The sequence below is a fragment of the Pseudopodoces humilis genome, chromosome 13 (genome assembly GCF_049639895.1).
Source record: "Pseudopodoces humilis isolate 2021_Gansu_Grassland_sample_001 chromosome 13, ASM4963989v1, whole genome shotgun sequence".
Taxonomy (NCBI): Eukaryota; Metazoa; Chordata; class Aves; order Passeriformes; family Paridae; genus Pseudopodoces; species Pseudopodoces humilis.
The window spans coordinates 204,736-218,123 of record NC_142212.1 but is presented as its reverse complement, the minus strand read 5'-3'; the positions used below and the strand labels follow the sequence as shown (position 1 = coordinate 218,123).

Here is a 13,388-nt window from a genome sequence, read left to right as displayed (position 1 = left end):
AAAGCAGATGTTGCCGTTTTCCCTTTGGAACTAAGATTTGAGAAGATTTGAAAATAATTATCTTTATTTGCTAAACAAGCTGGGAAGCTGGAACTGAAAATAACCAAAAGCTTTTTTTTTTATTTGTTTACTTCCCATATTCAAGTGAAAGTATGCAAACCAATACAATGAAATTACGTCCCTTTGTAATTTCTTGTGCTTCTAGCAAGTTCTTCCTGTTCCATACCCATTCAAGTATTTAGCTTTCCTTTATGTTATTTGTGTGCTCTTTGGCCTTTAATGATCTTTGGCTGATGCATCCCTAGAACAAATGCATAAAATCAACCAAATTTATGACCCGTTAAAGTAAGCATTTTATCCTAAAGAAATTATATCACATCTTGTTCACCTCTAAATTTTTTTTTTCAAGCCAATCACTGGAGCATTGCACACCTGAAAATGAGATAGCATTGAAATCCATCTTGCTCTCTTCAATTAAATTCATTTTTTCAGAGGATTCAATTAGTTGTAATTGCTGCTTTACAACATGCTCTTGCCAGGGGCTGGGGCAGTGAGATAATTAATCCCAATCAGGAAATGTTACTCAAATCATTTTCCTCTGTCACCCAATGAGGGGTGTTATTAATCAGAAGCTGTCTCCCAACACAGCAAGCACAGGCAGCTCTGCTAGCACTGTCCCTGCTTGTGGCAGATGGCCCTGACAAACCAGTTTGTCCTGGGGTTGTGGTGGTCTGATTAAAGCCACTTTAATCCTTTTTGAGGGTGACTCTCAGCTGTGCCCACCACTCTCGGCTTCCCGCAGTGCTGGAGGTGCCTCCAGCATCCGGCCTGGGGTTGAGGTGCTCTCCACATACCTGGAGCTCTTCAGGAGCCCACCAGGACATTTTTTTATAATTTTTAGTACTGAGTTATCTTTTAAAACTGTTCTTCTTTTTGATTTGAGGGAACCCACTGAAAGTTTTGTGTTTCATTTTATGCTGGATTCCAAGGGAGACGTGGACAGGAGTTGTCCTTGGGTCAATTACTTCAGTGCCTGGAGGGAAGGAAATAGCCAGGGCTGAGGCAAGGGAACTGCCTCTGCTGTTAGAAGTAAAGCTGAAAACAACAAATAGGCATTATCAACTCATTTGATGTTTTTCATCAAAGACTGAAGGATGATCAAAGAGCCATGAAGGGAGGCAAAGTTTCAGGTGTGTAGTGGAGCAGCAGTCTGTGACTTTATTCCAGATGAGGCCAAATGAATGCTGAGCTTGCCTTTCAAGTTTCATTTAGGGACCTGTCTTGGCCACAGCACTCAGTGTCCCTGCAGAAAAGCCATAGTTACCTTAGTTAGGAGCAGGAACATTTGGGAGGCAATTTTTGTTAGTGTCCATGTAAAATGCTTTATCTCTAACCTGGAGTGGAAAATGTTGGGCTATGGAAGTTAAAACTGGAGATGAAGTGGTGCCTCCTCTGGGCAGATGTGCAGGTTTCTGCCAGGTGTCTCTTCCATCTGATTCTCTCGGGTGTGGAAAAGTTAAATGATTAAATGGTCTTTGAGTAAAGCTGAGAAGTGAGGAAGACTCGTTTAAAGCTTACTTGGGCATTTTCCTTCCACGTGTTTTTGTGTTTTTAGGGCTTTTACAAAGAATTTCAGCACTCTGTGTGTATAAACACAGAGCTTTTTCCAGGTATGGTTGGCCTCCAAACACATCCAGCTGCATCCAGAGGGCAGCCAGAACCTTTGAATGCATCTGGGACTGCACATCCTGGTTTCTGGGTTTGCACTGAAGCTGCACGAGTTCTCGTGGGTGCAAAGGCACTCTGAACTGTTCTACTGTAAATACTGGAATTTAGGATGAGTATGGAGAGCACTGGGGAGCTCTGGAATTGTGTAAATCATGTGGTCATTTTATTGTGGTTTCAACTGGCTCCTTTTAGTATCAAAATTCAGGACAGTGAAAATTATTATTGCTGTTAAATTGATAAAAAGTAAACTGCCAGTTAGCTGGAAAATCCTGTTTCGTTTCAGTTGAGGAGCTGCTGTGTAGTTGCTCATGCCTTTCCCAGCACACACACCACTAACCCCACATTTTGTTGTTTGGCCACAGACCTGCTGACATAGCTCCAATTGGGTTTGGGTTCGGATTCTATGCTAGCTCGCTAATTACATGTTATTTAACTTAGGTTTATAGGCCTTTGCTTCCAGAAAGCAATGATGCTTTTAAAAAAATCTAACCCTGCTTTCAGCCTGTAGGCTTGTGCCTGCAGAGGAGTAGGATCACCGAGATTGACTGTACATGTGGAGTGATAAAGAGGTTGTTTTCTGTTTTTAAAGAGAGGCATCATAACCTCTGACAGACTGATAGAGTGCACTAGAATTTGAGCCATTGAATCTGCTTATCTGAAATATCTCTGTCAATTTTTCTTTTGAGAAATGATGGGATTAAGATAATAAATGTAGCTTTGCTGAATAATAGGAAAGCAGCATATTGATTGTAGGTCTTTGAATCCACTTAGCAGCATGCGTAATTCTGTACATTTCCTGGGAAACAAAAGAGGGATGCTCATTGATCCACAGTATCCTGTAATGTGCTGCTTCTGTGAAATGCTGGGTGATCACAGAAGAGCAGCACTGGCGTGCAGGGGAATATTCATTGATTGGGAGTGGATGTATTGAAATAGGTTGGAAGTCATGTGAATTCAGAAATGGCAATGCTGATGTTTCTGGAGAGCTGCAGGGACGAATGGCTTTGTCATGGCATGTGATAAATGAGCCCTGGCAGTGCAGGCTGGGCTCCTGCTGCCTGTGGATCTGGGAGGGGGAACAGGCTCCTGCTCAACCCCACTGTTCCCCTGTCCCTGTGGGATGCAGAGTGCAGGGAGCTGCTCCAGCTGCAGATGTGCCCCAGCTCCCACTCTGAGCTGGACATGTAGAGACTGCTGATGGGAAGGTGAGAAACAAACCTTTGGCCTAAAATCCAGGGGAAAGGTGGAGTGGAATGTGTCCCTAAGCCACCCTTGAGTGCCAGCAAGAGCTGTCACAGTGTGCTTAAATACACCTGCAGCACTTGCATCAACAGGAACAGGCTCAGTTTGGAGTGATGCTGGTTTAAGATTCTGTCTTAGGATGTGATGTAATGTGACCAGTTTGGGCTATGTTCGTTGTGTATTCACTTTGGTGAGGTTTTTATCCTCTGCTGCATCCCAGCACAGAGCTGCTAGGAGCTGAGTTTGGAGGACAGTGATAGAGACAGTGATAGAATCCAAAAGGATTCATGAGATTCAAATACACATTATACCTTCAGTTCAGGATTACTCACCTGCCTTTATTTTCTGTTGTTTTTCAGCAGGGTGATCTCAAATGCCCTGGGAGGATACTTGGAGGACTGGGATGTTTGTGGTTCCTGAGTGGGCCTTGGTGTGGGGAATTGTGCAGGGTGTCTCTGAGCTGTTTGCTGGGATTTTGCTCACCCAGAGCAGAGCAGTTTGTCTAACTCGGGTACTCCCAGCGCTCCTTTCACAGTCATCAAGGAACCTTTCATGTAATGTGAGAGTGCTTTGGGATTTGTGACTCTCATGAGCATCACCTTCTGTGCAGATGGTACACAAACAAAAAGGGAAAGCTGCTGCTGGCCAGGGACACCAGTGAGGACTCCTAGTGGAGAGCAAGTTTGTCTAACCATGTTGTTGAACAAGACATTTTCAAACACTTCAGCTCTCAGATTACATTAGCAGGCTGGACCTTGGCCTCATAGGGGATTAAACACAGATCTGGAAGCTGTAATGTCTTCAAACTGAGTTATATACAATTGGCTGCTGCTATCACAACACTCCTTCTCTTCTTTCTTTGGAAAACCTCAATTCCCACATTGCATGTATGGGTTGGTTTTGTTTTCAGGGTTCTATATTTGAGCTTCAAATAGTAGTGAGGATTGTTAATAAACATCTGACCTTTGTGTAACTCTGGGAATAAGTGCGATTTAAATGATGGGCTTCACTTCTAACAAAGCCAAAACCACATCACTGCAATATTTTAATATGAGATCTGCTCCTCTGGCAAGATAGCACCTTGAAAAACAATGCTGGGTAAATGTTCAGCAGATAATAAATTCTAAAGTGCTTCTTGTCCTTGGGGTGGGTCCCTGATAAAGTTATTTTTTTTCTCAGAGTTCAGGGCTTGGGGGCTTCTGGGAAAACCCAGCAGAAGGCTGGGCTGCCTGAATACCAGGCAGTGAAAATCCTAAACATTTGGGCCATTAACCTCTAGGTATTGTTGTTGGAGTTAATTTAGCTAGTGGCAGTTTTTGGAAGTTAATTTTTCATGTACATGTTTTTTATGTAACATTTTCACTGTACAGTGTGTATTACTACAAAACAGAAATTGCAGCATTTCTACTTCTCCAGTTCCCCCCATTGTTACTCCTAAAGACTGCTCTAGGAATGCAGGCCCCAAGTTTGAAAGCACTAATGAGTTTTATTTAATGTAATTCTGTTGTCCCTGCACAAAAATTCGATTTCACTTTTGCACAGTGTTCTGAAATTAATGAAACCAGCTGAGCCTTGCTAGACTGTTTCCTCCTGGCTTTCGGAGTCATGTTGGGCTTTGTTTCCTAGACATTGCTTTCCTTAGACAGATCTAAAATCTCTTTGATATACTGCAATTCTATTTTGATTTGTTGCATGTTGTAAAAATCAGTGTTTGGGCACATTTCTGTGTGAGTGACCTGGGCGAAGAAGCTGTGCTCTGAGGACAGGCAGAGGAGCTGGTTTCCATTTCCAGTGCTGGGAGCACTTTAGACCCAACAAGGGGTCCAGCACATTCCCAGCTTTGGGAATGCAATTCACTTTGAGCCCCAAGCAAGGAAAGCTTTTTATTTCTAAGAGCAGCATTAAGTACATGTTTAAATACTTCCTTGTCTAAATGGTTCATTAAAATATTTGGAACAAAATGTGTGAGAAAAGAAAAGGAGAAGCAGGAATTTCCATGGTATTCTATAAGGCCCTTCCATCTTCAAGCTGCCTTTCCACAGGTGAGCGGTGCCAGTTCTTTAAGCACAGCTATTAAATTGTCTGTCCAACAGAAAGGCTTAATCTGAAGCCTTAATTTGTATTTTCAGGGTGTGTTCCAATGAGTGCTATTTCCCTCTGCCCTGCTCACCCACTCAATCCTGTGGAATCCTCTGGAGTGTGACTGTTCCACTTTTAGACCTACACTGAGACAGGTTTGCTGAATTGGATCTGCTGACTGTAGCTGCAGAGCCATCCCAGCTTCCCTGGGAGCTTGTGCTCCATCCCTGCTTTATCACTGCAGAGTGTCCCTAGGGAAGGGATTTGTGGCACTGCCGTGCAAGCATCACAGTGTCCGTCAGGGCCACCGTGGCTGCCACTGGCCCATGGCAGTGCCAAGGCCAGGGGACAAGAGAAGGCAGGCACTGCCCTGCCCTTCATGCCTGGCAGTGCCTGGTGTCATGCACATTGTTAATGTGAATGAATTAATTAATGCAGGCCACGGCTGCATGTCTGAGAAAGGATGCTCCAGACAGAGCGATATTGCTGCAGGGCTCCCAGCCACAACTCTATCAGATCCCTCCCAATTCTGGGAGGAGACCAAGCTCTTCATCAGCCTCTGCTCCATGATATTCAGATGAGAATTTCCCCCAGCTTGTTCCTTCATGACCATTTGTTGGGGAGACCAGGTGAAGGAGTGTGACAGGAGCTGTGCTGCCAGGCCCTGAGTCCCTTGAGCTCAGGGCACTTTGGGGCTTTTTGGGAACAAGCCCTCCCTGATGGCTTGGCAGGTCTCTGCCAAGGGATATGTAGGGATGATTTCCTCTGAATGGCTGGATTATAATTTCCAGTTTTGTTTCTGAGGGATGGGGTATCCTGGTTGAGGATGATCCTTCTGTCCTCTTTCTGCCTGTTGGGATTGGATGCTTTGGATTTCCCTTCCAAATGGAGCACTGGGATCTGTGGTGTGCCAGACCAATGTCAAGCAAGGGTAAAGATTTCCATTTGGTGAAGCTGCACTTTGAAGTATAAATAAATAAGTTAGTCCTCCTTTGTATGTGAGCATGTGCAACACCACAGCACCAGCCTGCAGTGAGCAGGTTTCCCTTTCTTACGTGAACTGCCAGCTCCAAGAAGAAATTGTGTGCCAAGCAGCAGCAATTATTCGCTGAGCAACACCCCAGACAGGGTCTTAAATATTTAATGTATTATTCTGCATTCCATCCCTCAGTGTGAGAGGGATGCAGCAGCACAGTGCTGCAAGCACTGAGGCTCTCACAGAGCTCAGAGCTGCCTCTTCCCCTCGCACCCCTCTGAGCGGCTGTCTGCAGACAGCATAACTTTGTACTCGGATGCTCCAAGTACTCTCCCTTCTTAGCCAAAGGATGATATATTTGAGCAGTCTTTATTTGGGATCAAGCTAGGGGTTTGCTTCAACTGCAATTATTTCATCTGTCAGCACTGTGCATTTTCGAGCCAGAATAATATCTTGGCTTTTCTCAAATTGGATATTTTTCTGGCTGCTTGCACGATGTGTGCTTATGCTGCGTGGTTATTTGTAGGCTCTGCCAGCAGTAAGAGAGTAGTGCTGGTGTCTCCTCTGTCCTCTGGTGAGCAGCTAATGAAGCAGTTGCAGCCATCTACACTGATGGGAAGGGACTTTGGTGCCCCAGCTCAGCATTATCCAGGCAAACTGAGCCTGAGGCTGTCCAGGGGACCCTGAGGAGGGGAGGCAGCTGGACTGAACCATCAGCATGGGGACTCCCCCAGGATTATCCACTCAGCCCAGTAAGAACCTCCTGAAGTTCTGACTTTACCCTCCATCACCAGAGGTAAAACCAGGCTGCTGTGTGGAGTGACTGTCCCCGTTCATCCATGTCAGCCAGAGCAGAGTTCTGGGTGGCTCTGTCACACTGAGGCTTGCTGCAGTCACAGAGACATCTTCCAAATCTTCAGTGGTTCCCACTGCCACTGTTCCACATGGAGAGGCAGGAGTTGAAGGGCTCTGTAGCAGTCCCAGATCAATAACACCCCTTGTCTGCTGTCACAGCTGAGCAAAGCACCACTGGAGGTTTTCACTTCTCCAGTGTTCATTCCCTGCCCTCTCTATGTCACACAATAGAAGGAGCTCCACCTTAGACTACTTCCAAAATAACCTTTAGTTACACTGATTTTTGTATTTACAAAACCCAGTTTATTTCATCACAAAACAAGCAAAATAAACCAGAGCTTTGTATCATGGCTCAAGACGCCAAGAGATAATTTTTTTTCCCTTCAATCTGCTATAACATTGTGGAATAAGATCTTTTAGACACCCTGTTGCTGGGAATGCTCTCTGCTCACCACACAATGCCAATAACAGGAGTTGGAGCCTGTGGCCTTGTTTTGTGCTCCAAGACAGAACTCTTGATCAGATTGTGTTTATAGTTTTTGTCTGTGGATACCCAAATGTCACAGTATTGTCACAGTACAGCTGGCCTGGACAAAGTAAATCTGACCATAACACAAATCCAATTCAGCCAGCCTAGTTCATCCCTGGATAAGTTACAGGGCACCCTCAGCCAGCCCCATCCAAGCTGAGAAGTAAGCACACCACTGGCCAGGACGCAGGGCAGGGAGAGAGATCTCAGCCGATGGCTGTCTAGCCTGGGAAATTTGAATTGGGTATTTAAGTGAGTTCTGAATAATAAACGAGGCTGTTTTGTCTCATGAGCACCTGGAGCACAAGTCGTGGATTTTTGTCTCCCCACCCACAACCGGCATGTTACACCCAAAGCCTACTGTCTGAATTTTAGACCAATGATTTCTTGGAAACATTTGTATTTTCTCCTGCACTGCAGAAGTGGGCTGGTCAGGATTCCCGTGCTGATGGACACAGGTGGAAGCTCTAGGCAAGCTCCTCATCCAGGAGCTGTGGATATCCATAATTTGGATAATCCTTTTAGTCTTGAAAGCAGTCGTTACTACCAACAATTATACATATTCTTCAGGTTTCATGCTGACCACATTAGCAGTAAATAATCCCACTGTGTGCCCAGTTTAGTTAGTGCCTTTCCCCGAAATGTCAGGAGAGAAGGAGATGTCATTCAGCTGAGTCACAGTGAAACTGGGGCAGATTTCCTTCACTGCCCACCTGGAAGGACCTTGCAAACTCCATGGAAACAAACTGGAGATACAAAACAGCCCCCAGGGTGGTGTGGAGCGTTCCCTGATAGTTCCAGGCAGTTCGGCAGTTTGTGCTCAGTCTCAGCTCAATTTTCACTCAAAGCCTTGGGCAATTCTGCAGCTAATGGTAGTTTGGGAAGTTTTTAAGGTATCTTTATTCATTCCAATGGAAATGATACATATATAGACAAGTCTGTTATATTTAACAATATCTTTTTAATGGCTTCATCATTAGATATTATCTATGCTTCTTTCTGGGCTACAAATATAATGAGCCAGTGCCCATTAGGAATAAAAAGGATTGTCAGACCTTCCTGCTCACTTTCTTCACAGCAGTGCAGTATTTTATTTTCCTGTCCAGTTCATTTGTTAAAAAAGTAAAGCAAAATGAACAAACCTTATTTTGGAGTAACCTAAATGAGATATATTTTTATCATTCCTGAAGTGATCCTGTGTGCAATGAGATACTTGGTTTACTGCAGCTTTAATGACATTGTGTTCAGAATCTAGGTTATTTTTATGTTTTAAATTAACTTTCTATCTTTGAGCAGTTTGGAAAGAAACCAAAATACTTAAATGGGATTTTTAGCTGGAAAGAAAGCAGGGGAGTAAAGATGTGATTATACTATTTTCTAAATTCGACAGGAATTAACTAACTTTTTGTACCCTAAGTCCAGATCTTTCAGTAGAATTTAAACTTGGTTTCTACTATTTCTAGTGGGGGGTTTTGTGGCCACTAAATGTTGGTTTTCATGTTGTCAGACCATGCCTGAAGTTTTCCACAATGCCAGGTTGAGTCTGAGGGTGGGTGGCCAGGCAAAAAGGCTGGGCTATAACAATTCTGGGTGTGTAGCCCTCCTTTGTAGGGCTTTTTGTTTTCCACCTTTCTCCCCACAGTGTGGGGATCTTTCTCATCCAGGGAATTTCTCCAGATCAGCTCCAGAAGGTTTTCCTGTCTTTGCCACTGTTCCTATATCTGCCCTTCAGCTAAGAAAACATATAAGACTTGCACCAGGGAAGTTGGATATTGGATATTAGGAAATATTTCTTGCCTGAAAGGATTGGCAAGCAGTGGCACAGGCTGCCCAGGGCAGGGCTGGGATCAGCAGCCCTGGAAGTGCTCAGAAAACACTTGGATGTGGTGCTGAGGGCATGTAGTTTGATGGACCTGGCTGTGTCAGGGTAAGGGTTGGACTCATCCTGGAGGTCCTTCCCAGCCTTGATGAGCCTGGTTTATGACTCCAAGAGGGGTACTTTTGCTAAGAGCTGTGCTTTTCCTAGGTGAGTTTATATATAGAAATACATGTGCCTCTCCTGACTGGGGGTCTGGGTGCTACCTGGGGTGCCTGACTTCAGGAAGGAGAACCAGGATTCCTAATGAAGCTGTAATCTTGCTCCTGGGGGTTGTGTCAGGAGTGTTCAGTGTCATCAGAGGTGTGCTGGGGTTGGGGCTAATCACTGCTCATTAGCATCTCCTCTGTATGCACCGCACATCCCTGCTGCACAAAGACAGCGTCTGAGAAATATTTATTCACAGCACCAGGGGCCGAGACCGCTCAGAGCAGATTTTTTTCTGCAAGTCTGGGTTAAAAGCAAGGCAAAAGCCCTGCTGAGTGAGCAGGCTGGTACCTCCACAGCACACGGAGGAAAGCAGGAAACTGAATTATAAGTGAAGTTCACCCTTTCTTTTCCATGGTTAAACCAACGCCTAGCCACAGAGCTGGCATATGTGAGCCATCCCCCTCAAAATTCAGCACTCTTCACAGATCTTGAACTGGGGAAGCAAACAAATTACAGGGTGGTATAAGCTCCCCAAAGCTATTTTAAAGCTTTAGCGCTTTAGTTAAAAGTTATTTGGACAGTATGGTTTGTTTCCATTTCTGTACAGATAATTCTTGCTGCTTTTATGGCCTCCTCCCTTCACACCACCCTGTTTAGTTTTGTAAATGAATTAGGAATCTTGAAATTCAAAGTAAAGATTTGCCATTGATTTATGAATGACCACTGTAAATATAATTAATGCAGTTCTAATGTGAATTTTATGAACTTCTACTGTGCATGTTTATAGCTCTGTGAGCAAAGACTGATCTATGGCCATTTGTATAAGGGATAGAAATGGATGAGTCCAAGTAACCATTATATATATATCTCTCTATTATATAATATATATATATATATTAAAATATATATAATATATATTATATATTATATATATAAAAAATATATAATTGTAATAAATCTGGAGTCATGCTCAGAGAGAGCAAGGGTAATTACACCACACTGCATGTTAAATATTGCTGCTCAAAAATCAACATACTTAAGAGAACTTCCTCAGTCCTTACAATTACCTGAACTTTGTGCTGCAATAGCTCTGCAAGACAACTCCACAGTTGCCTTTATTGAGTAGAGAGCAGAAAGCCCCAGAGTATAAAAGTTGCTCACTTAGATACAGAAGGATGGAGTGCTTTTATAATATTGAAAATTGATCAGGTTGTGACTTATTCAGACAAATGTTTCTCTAATTCCCCCTTCTCTAATCTAGGAAAGGGTGGTGGGTTTTTTTGTTTGGGTTTTTTTATTTACTCTTATGTTTAATGGCATGCTAAGTACTCTGCAATGTCAGTAAGAAGGAGGAGAGTGTAAAGTCGTTGATATTTAGGACATAGAATTTTTGAATAGTTCGTGCTTTTAATTTTGGTTTGTACTTTAATACTTTATAATTTTATTCTTTTGCTGTCACCTCAGGACCTCACTGGAAACAGGAAGCAGTGTCTCAACTGACCCACTCAGGTACTGTAGCAATCATAGCTGGTAGTTGTAGGTTTGAACTGACAGAAATGCCTTGTTCTGCACCAGCTGCACATCACAGCTTGATCTTGCAATGCACAGCCAGCAAAGACACTGACCCAATAGCTGGATATTCCCAAGAGTGGATAATTTGCTATTTTCTAGGATTTCCAACTTGAAATTCAGTCTTAGCTTCAAACCCTGGGTTTGTTCTCCAAGGAGCACAAAAGGGAGCGACAGAAGGTATGCCTATGTACAAACCACCTCTCTCAGACTTTCATAACCTTCATGCTGCCAATATTTGGCATTTCCTCCTGTTCTGGCAGGTCTGTGCTGCTTTGGGGGAACAGTTGCATGAAGATGCCACTGATATTTCTGTTGCTCAGCATTTTGATAAAAGCACCTACCCTTCAGAGAGCTCTGTCACAGGAGGCACTGCCAGAACTGGGATCTTACTTTGATCACTCCATTTAGAAAGCAATGCTTGGCCCTGTTAACTCTGCATATCAAATGGGTACCTTGCATCTTTTATTCTCATCCCTGCACACTGAAAAGTGCATCAAAGGCACAGACTTCCTTTGGTAAAGCTGGGACAGATTCCCTCCCCCTCAAACTGGAAACGGGTTTGATACAAGTCTTCCTCTGGAGATGTTCTGGTTCAAAGATGTGGCTTTTTCCCACATGAAGTCATTTGAACCTTGCTTGAACACAACTGGGAGCTTTTGTGTTTAACCTTATTCAAATTAAGCCCCTCTGTAATTAATCTTCCATTGTTATCCAGTGTAAAGTCTTCTGAAAGTGAAACATTTTCCTTGTTACCATTTCCCAGCAGCCATCCCCTCTGCTGTGATATTCCCTTTGTCCTCAGCACAGCAACATTGGAGCACATTCAGTCCCCACTTCAGTCCCATTCCCAGTTTGATGGGAATAGTGGGCCTTTGTGTGGCAGGACAATGCAGGAACAATCCCAACTTCCCCCTGCTCTGCTCCTCTGCAAATTTATTTTAACAAGAGCATCCTGTTGCTGGTGTGTGATTTACCAGAGACAGGTATTGCTGCCACTTTTATTGCAGGCTCAAAATAGATTTTATTACAATGTTTTTTCTTCCACTGAGTATTTTTTTCCATGGCAGATGAGGTATCAGTGAGGAATATGGAAGAATTAGATGCATGCAGTAAATCTTTCTGAATGTTGAGGACTGAGCTGAAATAATACTTGGGGGTTACCAGACAAGGATGTGAAAATGCCACTCTTTAACTACAAAATTAATAATTTGGTGGAGTTTAAAAAATCTGGAGCAAAACAATCACAGAGGGGAAACTGAAGAAAATGGCTGAGATTTTATCAGATAAAACTGAATTTTTCTTAGTGTTAGATAGTTATAGAGGGAAGAGCATGTGATACCTAGCCCACTTCAGCAGGTCAAATAAGCCTGTTCTGGAGCTGTAGACAGAATTGAGGCCATTATTTTTTAAGTATGATGAAGATAATGGAAGACTTCTTGTTACTGGATGTGTTCTCATGAACCCGTTGAGCAAATTGGCCTTTGAACAACCCAGAAAAGGGATGTACCAATTAACATGGCCCCACCCAGTGTCCTGTCAAGTATTTCCTAGTCAGGGTACTCTTTTCGTATTTTGCTCACAAATTTCCTGTTCCCATCAAAAAGGACATTTCTCCTTAGTGAACCACTCACTGCTGGAAAGGGTAAAGATTAATGTGAAAAAATTGCTTATGTCCATTATAAAGAGGAAAATATGTAAAAATTGGGATATTTTATGTGTGTGTATATATTGGCTGGCACAATTTCTTTCATAGCCTGCACAGGATTTATTCTGGATATTTTGAGTTGGCCTCTGTCAGCTTTCAGCTGGCATCTGAAAATATTTTGTTTCCTAGTATCTAAATTTTAATATGGCCCTTATGGAAGGTTGAATTGCCAGGCCAGTTCCAAATGAGCTGGAAATTTAAATGTTTGAGCTCTGCAGATATTTGGGGTGGATTTGTCATACTTTGGCAGTTGAGTGTCTTAATAACCAAAAATAAAGGGTAGGATCAAATGGTGATTAGAATTCATCTGTGGGGGAGTGCAGAACTCTGAGAGCTCTCTGAAGCCAAGGAACTTTGTTTTGCGTTTCTGGAAGGTTTTTAATCAGCAGAGCTGCCCTTCAAGTCAGTATGGAAGGAAGAGACCTTGATTTATGTCCTGACTCTCTGGGCATCTCTTCAGTGCTTGTCACCAACATCTTGGGGTGTCTCCAGGGTGTCCCCAAGCCTGAGGGCTCTGTATGACCTCTTCTACCTGCCCTGGTGGGGCAGGGATGCTCAGGGGATGGTACCCAGGAATGCCTGTGAGGGGCAGGGAGGGACATCTGGTTTGCCAGAGCCTTGAACATCAAAATTTACCTTATTCTTTGAGTAGCCCTGGAATTTCCCCCCCGGCTTT

At 43.5% G+C, this 13,388-nt stretch overlaps 1 protein-coding gene across 8 annotated transcripts in view; it reads left to right on the top strand.

The window, feature by feature from the left end:
• IQSEC1 (IQ motif and Sec7 domain ArfGEF 1) overlaps nucleotides 1-13,388 on the top strand; it is a 297,837-nt gene that overhangs the window by 150,692 nt on the left and 133,757 nt on the right. For 3 of the 8 annotated variants that reach the window (XM_088061635.1, XM_088061636.1, XM_088061639.1), the window contains one exon: nucleotides 10,900-10,944. The exons of the other annotated variants lie outside the window; for them this stretch is intronic. In XM_088061635.1, the coding sequence (XP_087917761.1) occupies nucleotides 10,900-10,944 (45 nt within the window). The remainder of the gene's footprint in view (nucleotides 1-10,899; nucleotides 10,945-13,388) is intronic. 8 annotated transcript variants of the gene reach the window in all.